This window comes from Typopeltis vanoorti, chromosome 11, assembly GCF_054136105.1.
Source record: "Typopeltis vanoorti isolate ZY-2024b chromosome 11, IOZ_Tvanoo_1.0, whole genome shotgun sequence".
Lineage (NCBI taxonomy): Eukaryota > Metazoa > Arthropoda > Arachnida > Uropygi > Thelyphonidae > Typopeltis > Typopeltis vanoorti.
The window spans coordinates 7,394,517-7,417,512 of NC_143559.1; the positions used below are offsets into that span (position 1 = coordinate 7,394,517).

General features: G+C 35.3%; 1 protein-coding gene across 2 annotated transcripts in view; it reads left to right on the forward strand.

Annotated features, from left to right (window-relative positions):
* Nucleotides 1–22,996, forward strand: part of LOC150101286 (phosphatidylinositol 4-phosphate 5-kinase type-1 alpha-like) — a 597,237-nt gene that overhangs the window by 227,620 nt on the left and 346,621 nt on the right. For both annotated transcript variants that reach the window (XM_090401030.1, XM_090401031.1), the window contains exon 10: nt 9,126–9,195. In XM_090401030.1, coding sequence (XP_090257156.1) covers nt 9,126–9,195 — 70 coding nt within the window. The remainder of the gene's footprint in view (nt 1–9,125; nt 9,196–22,996) is intronic.

Below are 22,996 nucleotides of genomic sequence, written 5' to 3' on the forward strand. Positions count from 1 at the left end.
AGGCATGGGGATAATGGGCATCCTTGCATTACTCCTTTTTGGATCTCTATGGGTTCTGTTGTGAGTGTGTCCTTTTTAATTATTGCATTTGTCTTAGAGTAATATTTTATCAGAAACTGTATTATATATTTGTCTATTGCTTTTTCTAGTAGAATTTTGAGAAGGATTTCTCTGTTGATGTTATCGAAAGCTTGTTTAAAGTCCACAAAACAACAATATAGTTCTTTATGGTCTTCCCAGCTGAGTTCTGTTAGTTGGTGCAATGTGAAAATTTGGTCTATTGTTGAATAGTTTCCTTGGAAACCAGCTTGTTCTATGCCTATCATTTCTTTGTAGGTGTTTTTTAATCTATTTTGTATAATTCTTATGAATATTTTATAGGTGTGAGGGAGTAAATTGATTGGTCTGTAATTTCTGCAGTCTCTTTTGTCTCCTTTCTTGTATATTGGGATGATCTTTCCAGTTCTCCAGTCATCTGGGATCTCTCCTGTTTGTAGTATTTTATTGAATAGGGTTGTTAAATATTCTATTGATATGCTGCCTCCATATGACCACTGTTCAGTAGGGATAGTATCAATGCCTGGTGCTTTATTGTTTTTCATCTATTTTATTTCGTATCTAACTTCTTCTTGTAAAATTTTTGGGTGATCATTATTTTCTTCTATTGTTGGCATTGTAGTTTTGTTTCCTTGGTGGAAGATAGCCTTAAAATGGTTTGACCAGATTTTTCTTATATATTCAATATTCCCGGTTTCAGTCATCTTGTTGTTCATTATTGTTACTGCTTTTGCTGAGAATTCCTTTGTAATTTCTCTTACAGTATCATGGAAGACTTTTAGGCTGTTTTGTTGGTATGCTTCTTGGCATTTCTTAGCTTTTTCTTCTAACCATTTTTCTTTGGCTTTTTTGCATAGATTATCAACTTTATTTTTTAGTGCTCTGTATTTTTCTCTATTCTCTTCATTGTTTTGTTGGTTTACAAGTATCTTGGCCTCTCTTTTCTCTTCTATGGTAGCTATGATTTCTTGGGTTATCCACTGTTTGTTTATTTTGGGTTTGGAACCTAGAGTGTCTTTTGCAATTGATAACACTGTTTCTTTTCCTTCTTCCCAGAATTTTCCGTTGTTCTGTAAGATGGAGGGTTTTAATTTCAAGCACATCTGTTCTAAAAATCGACTTCTGCTTGAGCTATCTTTTAGTTTTGATAAGTTGATGTTTTTCCTGTTGAATTTTATCTTCACTTTGGCAGTTAATATTTCGTGGCCAGTGTCAAAATCAAAACTTCTTAATGTTCGTACATTATTTACTGATCTTTTCCATTGTTTGTTTATGATAATATAGTCTATGCAGTTCTTTATATTACCATCTGGGGATGTCCATGTATATTTATTATTAGGGCATTGATAGAACAATGTGTTTGTAATCATTAGATCGTTTGCTTTACAGAAGTGGAGTAATTGTTCTCCTCTGTCGTTAAGCTCTCCGTATCCAAATTTCCCCATCACATCTTTTTTGTCTGCTGTGAACTGTCCTATTTTTGCATTAAAATCTCCCATCACTATCATGAGTTCTCTATTTTTGGGATTATCTATTTCCTGTTGTAGTTCTTCATAGAAATTTTCTATTTCTTCCTCTGAATGGTTACTGTCTGGTGCATATATTTGGATTATTTTAATTGTTTGACCTTTTTCTTTTGCTTGAAATTTGGCTGTTATTATTCTAGGGGACACTGGGTTTATTTCAATTACTGAATGTGTAAGTTTCTTTTCAATTAGTAATGCAACTCCTTCTCTGTGTATGTTATATGATATGCAGCCAGCAAAAAAAAAAAAAGAATGATTATGGAAGGATGACATTGATTGGAGAAAATGGTATAAAGACAGCTGTTGAGGAAGATATAGTGGAGATACTTAATGAGCAGTTCATAAAGGTCTTTCAATCTTGTGAATGTGACTTCATGGAGAAATTAAGAGCAGTTGATGATGTGGAGGAGAGATTGACTGTAAGTGAGCAAGAGGTGTATGGGGAGTTGAGCAAACTAGATCTTAATAAGACTGTGGGACTTGATAATATATCACTACATATTTTAAAGGAATGTGTCAGGGAGTTGACATATGCCTTGACATATTTTTTTAATAAGTCTTGCACTGGGTCAAGTTCCTAAGGAGTGGAAGGAGGGTAAGATTGTGCCGCTTCATAAGGGAGGTGATAGAACTCAAGCATAAAATTATAGGCCTATCTGTGTGTCAGTTGTTGTGGTTAAGTTGTTGGAGAAGCTTGTGAGAACTAGGATCCAGAGTTGGGTTGGCAACAATGATATTATCTTTGATGGACAGCATGGATTTGCTAAGGGAGGTAGGTCATGTTTTAGTAATCTACTTACTTATTACAATAAGGTGACTGCTTCCTTGGACTGAGGAGAGGGATACAAAGTAATATACTTAGATTTCGCAAAGGCTTTTGATAGATTACCACACGATAAGTTGATAGTCAAACTAGAGCGGATGGGGTTGGATATTAGATTAGTGTATTGAATCGGAGATTGGCTATCTGATAGGTATTAGCAAGTTGTGTATGGGGGGGGGGGGGAGCAATATCCCAGAAAAAGGTCACTAGTGGTGTGCCTCAGAGGTCTGTTCTAGGGCCATTGCTGTTTAACTTGTATATTAGTGATATTGGCGAAGATTTGGATGGAAATATTCAGTTGTTTGCAGATGATGCAAAGTTGGGACGAACTATGAAGAGTAGAGAAGATGTCATGGCTTTACAAGAAGACTTGAATAAATTGAGTGGTTAGGCACAGGAATGTGGATGCGAATTCAATGTTGCAAAATGTAAGATTTTAAAATTTGGGAAACAAAAATGGGATGCAGAATTTGTGCTTGGTGGGGATATATTGTTGGAGGAAATAAGAGATCTTGAGGTGATAGTGGATAGGACACATTGCCAAAATTGCGAAGACAACACAAAGACTTCTGGGAATGATGTAGAGGACACTGACTTATAGAAGTAGGGAGTTTCTTGTTCCATTGTATAAAGCTTTGATTAAGTCACGCATGGACTACTGTGCCCAGATTTGGTCACCTGGTTTTCAAAAGGATGAAGAGATGTTGGAAAGGATCCAGAGGTGACTGACTAAGGTAGTTTCTGACCTCTGGAATGTTGAATATGAGGAAAGATCGAGAAGATGCAATTTACAGAGTCTAGTGGATAGGAGGAAGAGAGGAGCTATCATAGAGACCTACAAGTTAGTAAGGGGTTTATAGGATCAGTGTTGGAGAGGTTCTACAGAAAATAGTGGGAGATCAAGGGAGAACTAGAGGTCATCTCTGGAAACTGTATAAAGAAGGTGTGAGCAGGGGAGTGAGAAGCAGATTTTTTGCATGCAGAGTTGTGAATGATTGGAATGCCTTACTGGAGAGTTTGCTGTTTACAGAGAATTTGAGTGTGTTTAAAGCACAGTATGTATGATAAGATGACCTCCTAGATGAGTCTTTGACTCCATGTGATCTTGTGTGATAATAATAATATCTATCCTATCCTATCCTATCCTTCTTCTCCATCTAGGATGGGTTGAGTCTCTTCCTAATGAGGGGTTACTGGCCTGTTAATGCAGCCGGTTCGCCACTCCTCTGCTGCATCCCCTAAGAGTGATATTCATGACTATCCGTGTGTGTTCACGGGACCGGTTTGCCTGTTTGTGGGATGAAAAACCCCAGATAAACTGGGGAGAAAAAACCTGCTGTCCATGCCCAAGGCCGACTAACTTGGCTATGGCTGAGGAAGATCCTTATGTCGTCGACAGGAATTAAACCTAGGATACTCCTTCCCCAGGCATATAGTTGCGAAGCACATAGCCATTAGGCTAACCCCCGTCGACATGTTTTTTTTTTTTTTCTACACCTGCCATAAAATCTAAATTAGGTATGCATTAAGATGATAATGCAAAATCTAGATATTTTGCTATCTAGATACTTAACTCTTCATGGATTAATTAGTTCAATTTATAACCCATTTGTTATAGATTGAATAAAGATAGAAATATAAGATCTGATAATGATAATATTGGAGTCTTGACAAGTAATAGACTGATTTGGAGGAAAATTGTAGATAGGAAGTTAGTAATGATGTACATTTTTCATGTAGTACTATCATATCCTGTACACCCCTTGAGGGTACATGTCAGGAATTTGATGATGATGATTGTTATAGATGGCAGTTGAATGACACAAGGGTTTCTTTTTTCTAAAATTTCAAACTTGTAAATCAAGTTTTGGACAGAGTAAACTCCTTGTACAGCTACATCAAGTTCACTATTAAACCCGAATTTAACAACAATCTTCCCTTCATTTGGATACCTTAGTAATCCATGACCAGCAATATTGAATTTTCCATCAACAGGAAACCTTCCTTCACTGGGCAGATATATCCACTCAGCTTCACATCATCATTCATCACACAAGATTATAAGATTACACAAGAAAAGTTTTGTACACAGAGCACCTACAATTTGTTCATCGGACTCCCTGATATCAAAAGAATTAAATAACATATGAATTATATTGTTGTCTAATGAATGAAAAGAAAACACCATCCAGAAAATAATTGAAAATTATGATCCTTTAGCCACACTACAATCAGATGTGATGAAGGCTTCCAGAAAAATAGCAAGGATTCTCCACAAATACAAACAAACAAACCAGCATGAAAGTTATCTTCTTTCTTTCCACCTATTAAAGATAAATGGCCTCCACTATCCTTATCTTTCAAGTACAATGTCCATGTCGACTTTGCTATTTTGGGCAGACTGGCCATTCTGCAAAGATCAGAATCAAAGAACACCAAGATTATATAATATTTCTACAACGAGAACGTTCAGGCCTTACTTCTCATACCATAGATACTAAGCATAGATTTCACTCGATGAGACAGATATTACACTATAGTAGATTTAAATTCGATCACCTATTCCTTTGAAATATGCACAATACTATGTTATTGCCCTAATCTTAACAGAACAGACTGCATACATGACTCCAAGTTTTGGGAAAGTAATCACCATAAATTGTTCATAAAGATTTTATTATTTATTATTATTATTATATTTTTTTTCCCCAGCTGTGATTGGGACACTTGAAAGTGTGACTCATGCTGTTTGAATGTTGAATCATTTAGAATGTTGTAATCAATTCTTTTGCTCTATCCCTGAATGATGCTCATGTCACTAAGTGAAATATATAGATGTTAATAAATTCTAATTTCCCTTACATGTGTTAAACTGTTATTTGAAAGTATCATTGTCTGCTACTCATTTCTGTAAAATGTGTATGTTTATTAAATTACTTAAGGAAATTACAACGTACAAAGGATATAAATTAAATTAGACTTTAATCTATAATTCCAATATTTCTGCAACATCACATTGCCATTTTCACAGGAACTTAAAATAAAGACACGTGCACCCAGGCACTACACACAGTAAATAAGGATGAAGCAGGAAACTGTTGTTTCTCCTAAAAGTCCTGATGATGCCCCCTAGCAGGCTATGTAGGTATTCTTGGCCATTGGGCTGAAGGTCTTCTGATGTAAGTCTCCCAAATATGGGTCTTCAACTGTCCTACTTTTACTTCGTAAACTTTACTGTATAAAAGTTTATTTCATAAACTTTACACATTACTACATAAACTTCAACTGTCCTACTTTAGCCAAACAGACAGGACAGCAAATATCAGAATTTCAGAACATAAGGACTGCATCTGTTTTCACCAGTACAGCCACTCTGGTCTTACAGCCCCTGCTCTGGATACACGCCACAGAATACGTTGGAAATATGTCTCGGTAATACACCGTAGTAAATTCAAATTTGAAAGGCTATTCATGGAATCAGCCCTAAGAAATATGGCAAACCTCAACAAATTTGGTTGCATGAGACTGCCCCATTTTTGGGAGACTTACATCAGAAGACCTTCAGCCCAACGGCCAAGAATACCTACATAGCCCACTAGGGGGGCATCATCAGGACTTTTAGGAGAAACAACAGTTTCCTGCTTCGTCCTCATTTACTGTGTAGTGCCTGCGTGCACGTGTCTTTATTTTAAGTTCCTGTGAAAATGGCCACGTGACATTGCCGAAATATTGGAATTATAGATTAAAATCTAATTTAATGTATATCCTTTGTACGTTGTAATTTCCTTAAGTAATTTAATAAGCATGCATAATCAACGTCTAAGCCTTTCTATGAGAATGTAAAATGTCTAGTTACAGATTTAAAATTTATGCTTACCTGAACCTCACACCAAATGGCCTCAAAGCCATTATCATTACTGCTTTCTTTACATTCTATATTTGAGAGGACACAACTCTTCTGAAATCTTCGTAATGCTTCACTTCATTATCTCTCTTTTTTTGTGTTTTCAAAAAATGCTATAATAATCATATTGTATTCCCATGAATAAGGTTTCTAAATTCTCAACATATTTCAATCTCTGGGAATTGGGAACAGGAAATGGGCTCCCAAGAATGTAAAAAGAGTTATTTTATTTATTCTTCTAATTATCCAAAATTATAACTTTCCATTACTTTGTATTATTTCTGTTTCAAGCTTCTACTGAAGTACAATTTTCTTTGAAAATTAATTCCATTTTTGATTTCTCAGATTGTATTATTTCATTTTTATTTGATATAACATAAAAATCCTCATTATCCTCATATAAATATGAAGTAATACTAAGACAATCTTTATGTTTAAAAACTTGCTGTTTAGTTTCTTTCAAAAGCTTCTTACTCAAAACAGAATTTGGTTTTCCAAATTACAAGAGAGAAATCTAAAAATTCCATTGCTTGTTAGTAGATTTACTCATGATTGTGTATTCTTTAGCTGCATCTCTTATGGGTTTTAAACAATTTAATGTATTTTCAGCATTTTTTTTAATACTTTTCCTTCTCATAAAAATTAGTCAGCCATACTTGCTAATATATTCCAGTGAGTTTTGTAGCCTGTTAATGACTTATAATTATATAATTTCTCTCTTTATTATTTATTTTTTGCAAAATAGAATTTCTTGTTTGAGAATATTTAATCAATTTTAACACTTTTCTTATACTAGATATTGAAGTGGAAATATCATCCTGTAAGGCTTGTTCTCTGTTACAAGAGTCTACTTTTATTACTGTTATTATCCCAAGACCCCCAAGGAGTCAGACTCGTTGGGGTCTTGGGATAATAACACCTAGGAGGTCCCTTTGTCTCACTCACTCACACATACACACACACACATCACATCACGCGCCGTGCCGTAAATACATTCAAATTCTCTGCACACACACCACATTCCTGGGCAGTGCATTTACTCCCTTGCTCACATTTTCCTTATGCAGCTTTCAGGGATGAAATCTTGTTCTCTCCCAATCTCCCACCACTTTATGAAAACCTCTTCAATGTTAATCCAATAACAACCCCTTACCAATTTGTACATCTATATCACCCCTCTTTCTTCTATCTACTCTGTAAATTGCATCTTCTCAACCTTTCTTCATATTCTACATTCCAGGGATCAGAACTATCTTAGTCAGTCATCTCTAGACCCTTTTCAATATCTCTTCATCCTTTTGAAAACCAGGTGACCAAATCTGTGTACAGTAGTCCATTTATGGCCTATTCAACTAAACACTGATCTAAGCACCATATCTAAACTCTAAACATCAATCTAAACACTGATCTCCATACCGTCCTTCAGTATGGGCAAGGATAGCCTAATTACCTTCCATGCAGCCAAAATGCAGTCCAGCCTTTTCTCTTTCAAAAGGTGTCACAGCTCCCCTTCCATCATCCTCAGTACTCAACAACATGAGCTTTCTCTCCTTGGACTGACATTTATCTCCAACCTTTCTTGGCACAAACACATCACATCAATAGCTTCTTCAGTTTCTTAGAAACTATGCATTCTTTTCTGTTCAAGAAACTATATATAAATTCCAAATCTGCTCATCCTTAGAATACTGTACATGCATTAGGGGTGGTGTACCTAAAACCTCCTTAAAAATTCTTGATGCTCTCCGGAGGAGAGCAATTTGGATGCCTCTTCTCTCACAGGCTCACTTCAACCTCTATCTCATAGACTGAGTTTCAGCCTGTGTTTCTTCTATAGGTACTTCCATAGTCGCTATTCCAGTTGAAAAACATCATTCCTCCACTTGCTGTTAAGGCTGTTAAAAAAACAAGCTCAGCTGCTGTCCAACATCCCTTTACAGTGCAACTGTAAACTCATTGAACCTGCTTCTCCTCTTCCTCAGTTATTTTGTCTACCTCTGTCTTTTGGAACAGCCTTCTTCATGAACAGCCTTCTTCATAGAATCTCAATAGGTTTCTTCTATCTCAACACCTCATCTTTCTACACCTCACACATGGCATTGATGTTCTAGAAGTTCTTGTACCTTCTCATGTGTGGGATTATAAAAAAAAAGCCTTATACAGTGGAACCAGGATCTCCTTACTTCTACAAGTCAGCATCCTTTGCATCACTACCAGGATTCTCTGTGTTGTCCTCACAATTTTAGCAATGCATCCTCTAAATTTTAGATTCTTATCCACCATGACCCCAAGATCTTTTATTTCCTCCAACAATATATCCCCACCAAGAGTAAATTCTACATCCCATCTTTGTTTACCAAATTTTAAAACCTTACATTTCGCAACATTGAACTGTTATCCTTACTCCCATGCCCATAATTATATTAGATAATTATATTCAGCCACAAAAAAAGTGATCCATCATCATTGTTCTTCAGATATTTTTTTATAAATAGCATAGCTGAAAATTGATCTCATAGATATGTAGAACTATCCCAGACATTATTTGATGTGATTCTTATCATTCTGTTTTTGGTTTTATTTCCCCAAAATTTTGGCTTTAGGTATAGCCTTGGTATATAATCATTTGGTATAGCCTTGATCAGTTATTTGCCTGCTAGTTTAAATCATAAAATTGAAATTATAAAGATATCAAATTTGTGCTGTGCACTGATTTTCAAAAGAATGTTATTATTTATATTATTAATAATAATAATATATATATATATCTATATTTAAAATTCTTATAGGTATATTATTTATCCATCTCTTTCAGGATCAGAAAACAAAATCTATCAGTGAGCAGAAAGCACATGCAGTTAGTGAAGGTGATATTGCAAGTACTGGTAGGTTAAATTTTAACCTGGTGGCCTGTCATTGCCAAGTGTCTTGATATTCTTTCTATAAACCTAATTTGTTAATGAAAAGCTAGTTAAATATGCATGCATACCTGTAAACATTCTACTTTCCCTGAATTTATACTTCCGAACTCTCACTGAACAACACGTTCTCAAGACTTCTTCTCTTCAAGGATTAGGCATTTGCCTGTTCATGCTTTGCTGGTCTTCCTCTCTCCTTCCCTTTGGTCTGTATCTATCCACCTCTTTTGGTAACTGATATCTTTCCATTTCTCTCTATATTCCTTGATCTTTTCATTTCTTTCTTTCTTTCTTCTTGTAATGGATATACTTTGTATGCTTGTTCTATTTCTTGTTATTTCTTATTTATTTCATTTCTCCATTTTGCTGATATTTCTATTTTAGTGACTACTAAGTAATGATCCTAAAAATTTCACTTCCTCTGTAAAATTGTACGTCTCTCACTTGTGGAGGTTGTTTCTAGTTAGTAAAGATATAAGCAGTTATAGTTCTTGTTACTATGCCATTCCTAGTTTATTTATTTATATTCTTTTTTTTTTTTTTTTTTTTTGAAAAAAGTATTGGTTAGTTTAAAGTAATTGAAAGTACAGACTTCTGTATTATACTTTATTAGTTTTGACTTCTGTATTGAGGTCATCATCAGGAAAACATACTAGCTACATGACACTGCACTATACAAAAGTAAGATGAATCTAAATGTTTGTTAATCATTTACCCTAGCCTGATCTCAGGTGGAAAAAGTAATAATAAAAATAAATAAATAAATAAAAAATGAAACTACATTAAAGAATTTCTAAAGTCCTCTCGTATTGAGATATTCTTCTGTTTGGGGTTGTTCTGGTTGCTATATGGGTTAAAGATGGGTCCTACAAATTCTTGAAATAATTAATCCATTTTTGTTCAGATTTTGGGTGATGTTTCAGCATTTCACAAGCTTCTTTGAATTTTCTTTCAAACCAGATTTTGGTGCCTTTCCAGTCAATTCTGTGGCATATTTGGAGTGCATGGTCTGATAGGCTTGTTTTAGCATAGTGGAGATATTTATGGTGTTTGTGTTAATCTTTTCTGATTGGGATGGTGCATCATCCTCTTTCCCCTATGCAAGGTAGATTATAGGTACATTGAATTTTGTAAACCTCTGGGTGGGCAAAGTATGGAAGAGGATTTTTGGAAGAGTTAAGTAAATAAAGTATATGTATATAAATGCCTAAGTAATTTTTCTGGGGATTTGAAGGTTGTCTTAATATTGTATTTAAGTAGTGTTCTATTTTTTCTGAAATGCCCCTAATGTAAGATATGGCTATGGCATTCTTGTAATCTTTTTTGCTTTTAATGGCATTTTTATGGAGGATCTTGTGAAACTTTTTTTTATTGTAGCTATTTTTTACAAATGTTTAGTTAATAATTTCAAATTCTTGTTTCTGAGCTTGCTCACTGGAGAAAATTGTTAGGGCTCTGTGTTTGAGGGTGCTGATGACTCCTAGTTTTTGTGTTGGATGGTGATATGAATTTTTATGTATGTATTGGCCTGTATGTGTGTAGGTTTGCGGTAGACTGTGAAGGAGAAGTAGCCTGAGGAAATACGTGTGACGAGCGGGTATAGAAAAGGAAGAGCGTTGTTTTCAGTTTCAGTGGTGAATTGGATATGTTTGTTGAGGTGGTTAAGAATGTATTTAATGTGTTTTTTAGTCTGTATTTAATTGAATGTATCACAGCCCTCTTTAAATTAAATTTAAAGAGGGCTGTGATATAGGGTGGAAATATGTTCTGTAAGAGAAGAATATTACTATTCTTCTCTTATAGAACATATTTCCACCTGATATTATGGCCTTCTTTGCCCACTTATTCTCCTCTGTGTATTTCTTGTGGCAAAATAATTTTTACCCACAAAAAGAAGGTACAGCCATGAGCTTACCACTTTCCCCACCAATAGCTAACTTTTACATGGAAGGCTTCAAGCAATGAGCTCTAGATTCGGTCAGCCTAAAGTCTGACTCAAGATATGTTGATGATACTTTCGCCATTTGGCCTCATGGCAGCAAAACATTAAATACATTCCTAATCTATCATACTATCTGCTCTACTAACATTCGCTTTGTTCTTGTCCCCTAACTGCCACTCGCTGTTGAAACACTTAATACACACTCGCTAACCTGTTTCACTCTCCTTCCATGAATTCTTTGATTTTTATGATGAATACATCTCACAGACACTGCACTGTACAAAATCACGGAAATTCAAATCACTTGACAATAATGTCTTCACTGACCTTATTCTACCATTATACTGACAATATCATACTTAAAAAATAAATACATATAAAAAAAAATGTTTACTTGCAAAAATAACTCAGTTAATCTCAGACCCATATAAAACAAATTAACATAACTATTAGCTATTAATAAATAAAACAAATTATGCTAACTAGTTCGAGTAGATCACATAGTAGAAACAGATTAAATTCTACTGCTTGGCCTGGAACTCCATACACCTGGGTGCTTTTAATTGTGTCTCATTCCTACTCTGAGCCTGTTATTGATAATGCAGAAAAATATCAGATAGAGAAATAGGCCTCCACCTGTTGATTAAGGTATGATTTCTATTAGGTTTTGAAATGAGGTCAGTATGTCTTGCTACAAATTCACTTGGTATGTAACCTGTACCAAGGACAGAGAGAGAAGAATTAAACAGTTTATCTAGAATGGAAAGAATAAAATTCCAGACCTTGTGGTTCTATCTCAAGACTATCAGATCCTGGAGATATTTCCTTGTCTGGCATTCTTTATAGGTTGTGGTAACTTCAGATTCTGTAATGGGTCTGTTGTGCCCATCTTGGATATGAACAGGAAAGCCATTAATGTTCCAAGAGTTATAATTTCCCACAGTACTGTTGTCTTGTCTTAAAACAGATTTCTATAGTGTTTTTGAAAGGAGTCAAAGATGCCTTGAGTGGTGGATGTGTCTTCACCATCCACACAGATTTAGGTGATTGTCCTTTCTCCATGAAATTTAGTGAACTGTCTCTTGAAGAATGCAGCTGAAGGGCTATCTGCCTTAACAGACAGCCCTTGTTGTATTATTTTAAAATTTCTTCTTCCACTCTTTTACATTGAAAAACTTCAAAAAATTGTTTTATTTGCATTAATAAATACATAGTTTATGCAGCAATACCTCTTATAATATACTATACTTTTGTACTTTTGCTGAAATGATTTTCATTCTACCAAGCCCCCGGATGTGCTCTCCACTTTATTCACAAGCCAAGGATTCAAATTAACGTGCTTATACTACGGGTTAACTTGTGCTTGGCATTGGAGGTCGGTAATTGACATACGAGTATATTCGTAGTTGACTTGTGAGGCTCATATACCAACTATGAGTTGTAAAATCATGTATTCAAGGAACTTTATTCAAAAACCTCTTGTATACCGATTTTACTGGTAAGCAAAATTCACTAAAAATACTTGTGGATAAATAGAGAAATTTTCATATTTTTAATTTGGAAATAATATTTTTTGTATATTACTGAATATTGTCATCTCAAAGAGTTTTATAAAAGAACAGAAAAATAAGTGCAAGATTAATTGTGTCTAAAAAAACCTCTTAGTCACCGGTAATTCCAGACGGATTAGGGTATTAACAAATGACCTGTAGCAACCTGAAACGACCGAGAAGGGTTGCTGGTGCAGACCACTGAAGTACCAAGGGGCGATGATGTAAGCGAACCCCAAGGTCATCAGAGCCAGATAAATAGCGGGTTGTGATGGCAAAAAAGGGAGTTCAGTGTGGCAATTCAGTTTGGTTCCTGGCAGGGCAGCTCGTGGAGTTCGAGTTCGTCCAGTCCTGTTCCCGGGTCAGCGAGAAGTTTCGAGGTCACATGGGGTTCCGACCAGAAGTTACAGGTTACAGAAGTTGACGAAGTCGTGGAGTCGAGAAGACCTGAAGTTGCGATGTACAGTACGGCAGCAGAGTTTCGATAACATCTTGGGAAATGATTTCTAATCGCCATCGGAGACCTGCGTTCCTGATAGTAAATGTTGAGAAAGCGATGTGATTAAAATAAAGGGTTTTAGAAGAAATTAGATGCCGAGTTTTCATGCTGCCAAGAACCAAATGTTCGCCGATATTAAGAGTAAATCTCATGAAATCTCAGAGATGATATCCATGTGCAGTACTAAAGTCGAACGATAACAGAAGGAGATGATTTCAGGGATCATTCAGAAAAGACCAGACATCTGTTCAAAGTAAAATCTTTCCTTTGTTTACCTAGAAATAAGAAGATTATGACGGTAATTTAATTAAGGGATTTGTTTTATAGTGATACTTGAGGACTTTAGGCCTTATGCTGATAGTTGAGATATTTTGTGTTATGTGAGAGGAGGTCTGGTTAAAAATTTAAGGTGAAACATCGTGTATTCAATGTTATAGCTATTGCCTAAGCCTGCAGAATGTTATGTAAGATTAATCTGAGTATAACCAAGTTTAACGAGAGAAAATTATAGTCATGTGGTCTTACTAGAATTGAATATGATGAGGAACTAAATTGTAGACATAGTCATTACTTGTAATTTGAAGCATAGAAGCTGATTTACTTAGAACTTAAAATTGACCCGTTGTACATTTCATTGATGTTAAATAAATTGTTTTCTTGTTTAAATAACTTGCCCGATTTCTGAGTCCAATGCACTACTCATTAAACTCGAATCTGTGTGAGCCTTAAGGTAGATATTGTAACAACTGCATAACAGAAAATTTAAGGTGCTAGATTTAATTAGAATTAAGAGAGAGGGGTTTCGTGTTTTTTACTGTGTGTTATTCTTTTGTCAACTTAAATCCGAAAGGAAGATTGGCATCTGATATTCCTCGTTTGAAAACAAGAAACAGAGTCTTGAAAATTGGAACTTGTAACGTGAGAACATTATATAAACTATGGAATTTTGACAACACCTTATACAGGAAATAAAAAGACTTAAAGTTGATGGATGGGAATCAGTGAAACAAGATGTCCTAACATGGGAAAACTAGAAAAAGATGGCTTTACATTTGTATATTCTGGTGGAGAGAAGCATGAATATGGAGTGGGTTTCATGATTAAGAAAGACATCTTTAAATCTATAATGGGGCTGTGGCCCATAAACAAAAGAATAATACTTATTAAATTAGCCACAAAGCCTTTTAACATCATAATTATCCAGGTTTATGCCTCTACGATGACTCACAATGATGAAGAAATAGAAGATTTTTATAATAACTTACAAAAATCTATAGAATATGTAAAATCAAATGAAATACTCATAGTGATGGGTGACTTGAATGCAATGGTTGGAGAAGGGGAAGAAAATCCAGTTCTGGGAAAATTTGGACTAGGCGACAGAAATGAAAGAGGTGAGAGATTGATACAATTCTGCATTCAAAACAACTTGTGCATAATGAATACTTTCTTTCAACATCCAAAGCGCAGACTATATACTTGGACAAACCCAGATAACTCTATAAGAAACCAAATAGATTTCATAATGATAAATAATAGATACAAAAATAATATAACCAACATAAAAACATACCCAGGTGCTGATATAGGTTCAGACCATAACCCTGTTGTGTCCACTTTAAAAATTAAGCTTAAAAAACATTTCTAAAAACAATCATACTGAAAGACTTGACTTCACAGCTCTGAATATACCTGATAATATAATGGTGTTTAACTCAGAAATTAGATCATGTAGGATATAAAACAGAAGACAATATACTTTGTAACACAGAGGAAATTGAAAAAAGGTGGTCAAATTTTAGAAGTGCAATATATAAGACAGCTAACGAGGTTATCCCAAAAATTAAATACAATAAGAAAAAACCCTGGATGACTGAATCAGTACTAGAACTTATGAATGAAAGACGAAAAAAGAAAAATACACAACAGTATAGAATACCCAGTAAAATTATAAAAAATGAATGCAGGAAAGCTAAAGACAAGTGGCTAAATGAAAAATGTAAAGAAATAGAGGAACCAGACAAGAAACACAATAGTAAAGAAATGCATAAATCAATCCAAGCCCTGACAAATAAAAAGAAAAATTTCAACCATAATCCTTGTATAAAAGATCAAAATGGAAAAATGCTACTACAGACATAAGATATCATAAAAAGATGGAAAGAATATGGAAAAGAACTGTTTGACTCTGATCGCACAGACGCACCAGATATACAAAATATGGATGGTGAACCAATTACATATGAAGAAATAGAATACGCTCTAAGTCAAATGAAAACAGGTAAAACACCAAGCCCTGATCAGATCCCTGTTGAATTGTTAAAGAAAGTAAATGAAAACACACTTAATGACCAAAAGGTTATTTTTAATAACATCTATGATACAGGATACATCCCTGATGATCTAAGGAAATCCTTCTTTGTCACTATTCCCAAAATTCCAAGAACTTTTGAATGTACAGAATATAGACTAATAAGTTTAACAAGCCATGTTACAAAATTACTACTGAGAATAATCCTAGAAAGAATAAAAGGCACTTTGTCAGTAGGAATAGAAGACACTCAATCAGGTTTTCAAAAAGACAAAGGTACAAGAGAAGGAATCTTCAATTTGAAAACATTATGTGAAAGAAGCCTTGACAACCAGAAAAGCATATATCTTTGTTTTATTGATTACACCAAAGCATTTGATTCAATAGATCACAATAAATTAATACATATCCTACAGAATAATGGGTTAAAAGATCTACGTATAATTACAAATATATACTGGAATCAAATGGCCTCAATAAGATATAAAAATACATATTCTGGCAACTTTTAAATCAAAAAAGAAGTAAGGCAAGGATGTGTCTTATCACCCTTACTGTACAATATAGTGAGCAAGTTTTTAAAAATATTTCAGAACTGAAGGGTGTAAAAGTCGGAGGTAGGAACTTCAACAACTTCAGGTATGCAGATGACACAGTTCTTATAGCTGAATCTGAAGATGATCTTCAAAACGTAATCACAGAAATTTACAACAGAAGCTTAGACATGGGACTAATTATTAACCTAAAGAAAACAAAGTGCATGATTATATCAAAACAACCAATAAATAGAAACTAAACATAACTCTTAACCAAAAGAAAATTGAACAGGTTCAGTCTTTTATATATTTGGGACAAATGTGTACAGACAGAGGAAATTCCCTTAAACAAATAAAAAGAAGAATAGAGATAGCAAGAAAAGTCTACTGATATGAAAACTGTTCTAACATCCAGAGATTAATATAGACACAAGATAAAGATTAATAAAATGCTATATCTGGTCAAGCCGTCTCTCTACAACAGTGAAACTTGGACTCTAAATAAAGAAGCAGAGAAAAAATTAGAAGCTTTCGAAATGTGGACCATCAGAAGAATGTTGAAAATACCATAGACAGAGAAAATGAAAAACGAAGATGTTTTAAAGAAAGAAAAAATGAAAAGAACATTAATGAAAATAATTAAAGAGCGAAAACTTAAATAGTTTAGACATCTAACTAGACAAGAAGGCATTCAGAAATTTATATTAGAAGGGAAATTGGATGGAAAAAGAGGGAGAGGTAGACCCAGGAGAATGTGGTTTGAAGACATTAAGGACTGGACTCGCTTGAATTACCATAAATGTTCCAGAGCAGCAAAGAAAGATAAAGGTTCTGTGACATGGTTGCCAACCTCCTTCTAAGGGATGACACTTGAAGAAGAAGATTCTTTTGGAGGGAGATTCAACTCCTACCCATGAATTTGGTGGCGCAGCTAGAAACTAAATAAATTTTCCAAATTCAGTTGAGAATAAACACCAGTAGGTCAGACAAAGAGATTGGCTTCAGCCTGAGGCAGTTTCTTTGTTCTGTAAGTTTTGCACACACGAGCTTTAATATTTGCTGCCATAAGTCAGAAGTATAATAAGGGTCAAGAAGAGCTTTAAACGAGATGACTATAGTTTTTTTTACAAAAGTGCAGAAGACAAGATATAATTGAAGATTTGATAACATATTTAAAATAGCTACATATTTAACAGAGTATACTCGTAGTTGGCAGCGAATGTGTTAACTAGCCTGGAGAAATCCTCGTGCATTTAATGAGATAATGCAGAAGGGAGATAATATAATTAATGAAGTGTCACTGGTAAGTTTTTAATGTCTCAGTTTTGATTAGCAATATGTCTGATCTCCATACAATTAAAACATTTAGCCTTGGGGCAGTTTTTACCCACAATGGAGATACTGTCTCTGTACTACTCTGGAATAATTCACCATAACTCGAGTTGCACTGATGTTGACAAAATTTGGTACAGGTGTCTTCATATCCATTGTGAAGGTGACCTCACCAGAAAAATAGTTTGGATCTTCTGATATACCCTTTCATATGTCACTGATTTTTATCCCATTTCGAGAAGATCTGGATAAGAATTTCATTACTGTTTTCTGTATATTCCATTGGAAATCTCTCCATTTTTACTCTTTCAACCTGGCTTCCTTCATTACAAGAATTATTGTGCTATCTTGGAATGTAAAACACTGTAGCGTAAATATACGTCGTTTGCACCATTGTAAAATTATATTACTCTTATTTGTTTTTATACTTATTCACAATTCTATACTCAGTATTTTATATAACTTTAAACTCTAATTACTCTACTTATTATACAGTCGTAACTCCGTGTTTTTCTAATCCGTTGCTTAATATTGTCTCTACAGTAATCCTTTTCCTTAACCTTTTGACCATCTCTCTTCTCAAGGTTGTAACTATGGTATTCACGTGCACATAATTTTATAACTCGGGAATTTGGCTTAGGCTAGAGACGAATTCCTTTGTTATAACAGGAAGCGTATTTCAATATTGACTTCTGAAAATTTATTTTTTATTTCGACTGCACCATCAGAAATCGTAGATAAGATTTTAATATCCTTCCTAAAGAAAAACACTTCGCTTAGCATGGAAATATTTCTAACTCTCAACACTCTCAACACACTAACGTAAAACTCTATTCTGCAGTTGTGGCAGACTATCCCCTTAGATCATATAGGTTCGATTTTTATGAACAGTACATTGGTATGCAGGTATAAAGGTTAATACTTGGCACACAAAGTAATTCTGACTCTATACTTCTCATTAACTTTAGCTTAGATCTTAACTTATTCAACCTAGTTCCACAATCTTTCACTATGTACACAGACTATGGTAATAATTGTACCTACATTTAATTCATATACTAGAAATGACCTACAACGCTATACAACAGGCAAGTTTAAACATTCGGTAACAATAAACGCTATCTTATCTCACAACTAAGCAGGTAAAATCTCAATATTTAGCTAATAGCCTTCAGTCCTGAAGTAATATTAACAAACAAATTCACTAGAGCAAGAGCAATCTTTGCTACAATTCCTGCATTTTGTTAATCATATATATATATAGAAGACCTTACTTGATATTAAATCATTTAGTCCACATCAGTAGATCCTTGAGATCATTACCATCTATTTCATCCGATATTTCTTTTCACACACGGCACTTTGTTTTTTCTTGACTTCGATGGGGCACATTTACTGGCAGCAGTCAGCAGACACCTTGGCGGCTTGAAATTCAGAACTCTTATTTCACTGCTTAAACGACCCATCTCACATTTACGGATATCTGTTGGCTGGAATGGGTCCCTTGACCTAGAAATGATGGGACATACAGGAACTGAGAGCTGGAACAGAAAACTGGGTAAAAGCTTGCTTATCCAGCGACGACCATCAATAACAACCTCTCCTGTTTAACCGTCCACTGGCTACCTACGATTGACTTTCTCCGACAAACTCCCACTATGACAACTGACCTTCCCTGACCAAAACGTACTGCGTGACCTCCTAGTGACGACGACCAACGACTTTTGCCTTTGATGTCTCCCCCCTTTAAGGCTGCTCCATATACCTTGAATTTTGCTACCCTTTCATTGCCTTGGGTATTCACATGGGTCTGCACCTGCCACCTTTTTTTGTCGCTTCATTAAGGCGAGAAACCCCGTACATTATTGACTTTCATAAGAGTGATAGCCTTAGGTCTTATTTTTAATCTGTCTGGAATATTTCTTTGTCTTAAACATTCTATTATTACAATTCATTTATACATATTTTTTCTTTGTTCTTTGTTGTTATACAGTAATTCAACAGTTAGATATTTACAAAAATTACAAGCAAATCAATCTAATTTATATTCCTAAGTAAAATCAGTATAGAAAGAATTTAATTAAAAATTTCTGTCTATACAAGATTTTACAGTAGTAGTTTATTCCTTGTTTCTGCATCTTTAACTACAATTAAATATTTCCTACAACTGTATGGTGTGAAAGAATAAATCTTGCTAGCATGAACTATCTCTTTTAAAACCTTGTCACCTATCTTTGGAATTTCAATTCCTAGAGTTTGCACTCTTGAAGGAATTGGAATCATTGAAGTTGTAAGACTGAAAATTAAATAATCCTGTGATATAGAAACAGTTCTACACTTACAGCCAAAATTAATCCCATAATGCAAATATTAACTGCAGTACCATCAATCTTAATATTTACTTATATATTCCAGTGCTAGTAGGAGAGGAGAAAAATTACTAGCACCAGTCCAAAAAATTAGAATATCAAAGTGAAAAGCAATGGAAAGAAAACTATAGTACTTATCTTGCCAAAATCCAAAGTGTCATCAGTGGAAGCCAGACCCAAAAGAGATACCAGGGTTGAATTAATATATTTCCCATATACAACTATTGAAAAGGTGAACATCATATTATTAAAAGACTCTGGATTAGAGCTAGTCGTAGTAAGTTTTTTCGCTTTGTTTTAAGTTAAGTTAAACTTGCCAAGAAATTATATTCTTGTTGGAAGTTTTTTTCCCACTTGGTTAGACTATTATAAATTTAGTTTAATCCTTTATCCAAGTATAACCAAACAAAGTTTGCCCCTGAAGTATCTTCAGGACTGAGGCAACTCATGGTAAAGGTGGACCAATCTCTCATCACTACTTGTCTTAGTATCACCCATAATGCAAAGCACATCTCCTTGCAGACATTAAGGGAAGGGCCACTACTCAGACCGGTTTCAACCTTTATTGAGGTCTTGCCAGTGGGATCCAGACCCAGTGGTGGAGATACCAACTTGTTAGCAATGGAGAAGTTATCTTTACCTATACGAGTTGCCAAAACCGGTTTCAACCTCAATAAAGGTCAAAACCGGTCTGGGTAGTGGCCCTTCCCTTAATACATGGCATTATACATGTCCTCAAGGAGATGTGCTTTGCCTTATGGGAGATACTAAGACAAGGAGTGATGAGAGCTTGGTCCACCTTTACCACGAGTTGTGTCAGTCCTGAAGATACTTCAGGCACAAACTTTGTTTGCTTACACTTGGATAAAGGATTAAATTAATTTATTAGATCAGCTGCGCTACCTTAAGGGTCAGTTGCTGCAGTATCCAGGTATTTGCTTATGCTTGGAATCGGCGAACTTTATATAGTTTCTACTATATTCGGCATGAAACTCTTTGAGTTTCTTATTCGGCTGAGAAACGATATGGGATGTAATATCCCTTAACTTAAACAAGTCATATGTCACCGAATTGAAGCCTTTGGCTCTTCGTATATCTAATAATTTATTAGGACACCTCTCGGCGATACTCATAGAGGGGTTGTAAGTTCTGTTCGCTACAAACTTGATATTAACTAGGTCTACCTACTCACTGATGAGACCTCAATAAAGGTTGAAACTAGTCTGGGTAGTGACCTTCTCTCATAATGTAGAACAGTAATACAGCTCCTAGGAGCTAAGTTCACATTATGGGTAAATATCAAGAATAGTGATTGGAGCTTGCTCCACCTTTGACATGAGTTACCTCAGCTGCACTACCTTAAGGGTCAGTTGCTGCAGTATCCAGGTATTTGCTTACGCTTGGAATCGCAAAACTTTATATAGTTTCTACTATATTCGGCATGAAACTCTTTGAGTTTCTTATTCGGCTGAGAAACGATATGGGATGTAATATCCCTGGAGACTGATTTCTGGGAGAAAAATTCCTGCTACCTTCTTATGAGATCAGCTAACTCATCTTCAAATGAAAAAGCCTATATAAGGATTCCCCTTGTCATGATGAAGATCGAACCCAAATCTTTTCCAATCATTCCCTGCGTCATTAATATACTAACTGAAAAGTAGTGCTTCTTGTACAGAGCCTTGAGACACTCCATAGGTGCTGCCATTCACCTAGATTCCACTCCACTATATACTACTCCCTGATATCTGTCTGTCTTTCAGGCACATTCTCTACCCACCCATGCCACCAGCTTCATATCCATTGTTATTTGTTGCAACTTATCTAATTGTTTTGTATGCAGTATTCCATGCAAATGTATTTTTCACGTCCAGCAGTATCATGGTATCATTATTCCTTTATCTATTTCTGCTATCACTTTATTATAAAATGTGAATAAATTACTAAGGAAGGACCTTTCTTTTACAAAGTGTGGTGAGCCCACTGTACCGTGTCATATTCCTATCCACCCATTCATGAATTTTTTCTTAATCAACTTTTCCAATCTCTCAGGAGTGGTGATGTGTTACAACTAATTGGAGGCCACTTTTATGTAATGGAACTATCGATTTGAAGGCAGATGGTCCAAGATTTTTTGTCCTTTTATAAGTTTGTCCAATGGAACACTCATCCGGTCGGACATTTCGTCCAATCTCAACTTTTCCGGTCAGACATTTCTTACAATCTCAATTTGTCCCATCGATGTCAACTAACTAACCTAACCTAATGTGTGAGGGGATGTTGTATATTGTCTTGCGCTCTTCTCTTTTGTGTCAACTGACTATTATTGCCAGCTGTGTCAACTGACAAATCTACTGCTGTGCTAACTCACTAACCTGACTAACCAATGTGTGAACTAACCTAACCTAACCTAACGTGTGAGGGTGGACTATGCAGATTGTCTTGTGCCCTTCTCTTTTGTGTCAGCTGACTATTATTGACAGCTTTGTCAACTGACTAACCTACTACTGTGCCAACTGACTAACCAATGTGTCAACTAACTAACCTAACCAATGTGTGAGGGTGGATCATGCATATTATCTTGCGCCCTTCTCTTTTGTGTTAACTGACTGTTATTAAAACGTTCGCTGCCACACTACTTCGGCATAGTCTGTTCCCGTATGCCAAGCAATTTCACTTCTTCAAGGTCAGTACGGTAATCTCGTTGCTGGCGGTAAGCGTCATATGAGTATACTCGAAGTTGGCTTGTGCAGAGCATATACCATCTATGAGTATACACAGTTTTGCTGCTCGCTCCACAAGCCAAGCATTTTCACTTCTTCAAGGTCAGTACGGTAATCTCATTGCCCACGGTAAGCGTCATATGAGTATACTCGTAGCTGGCTTGTGTAGCTCATATACCAACTACGAGTATACTCGTAGTTGGCAGCGAACGTGTTAATGATCACAAGTTACTTATAACTCTTTGGACAAATAAGATTGGATGAAATGTCCTACTGGATGAGAAAAGTAATAGACGAAATGTAGGGATTGGATGAGATTTGCATTGGATGAAAATAATTGGACGAAATGCCCTGAAACCGAACTATCGCGCTCTGTTCCACGAAACTTTGCTAGAGCTAAAACTTAGATTAAACAGCTTTGTTAGAGGCACTGCTAGTACTCTTGTACATTCTTGTACAAGAATGTACAAGTACTCCTGGCAACCACTGGTTCATCTATTTGTTGT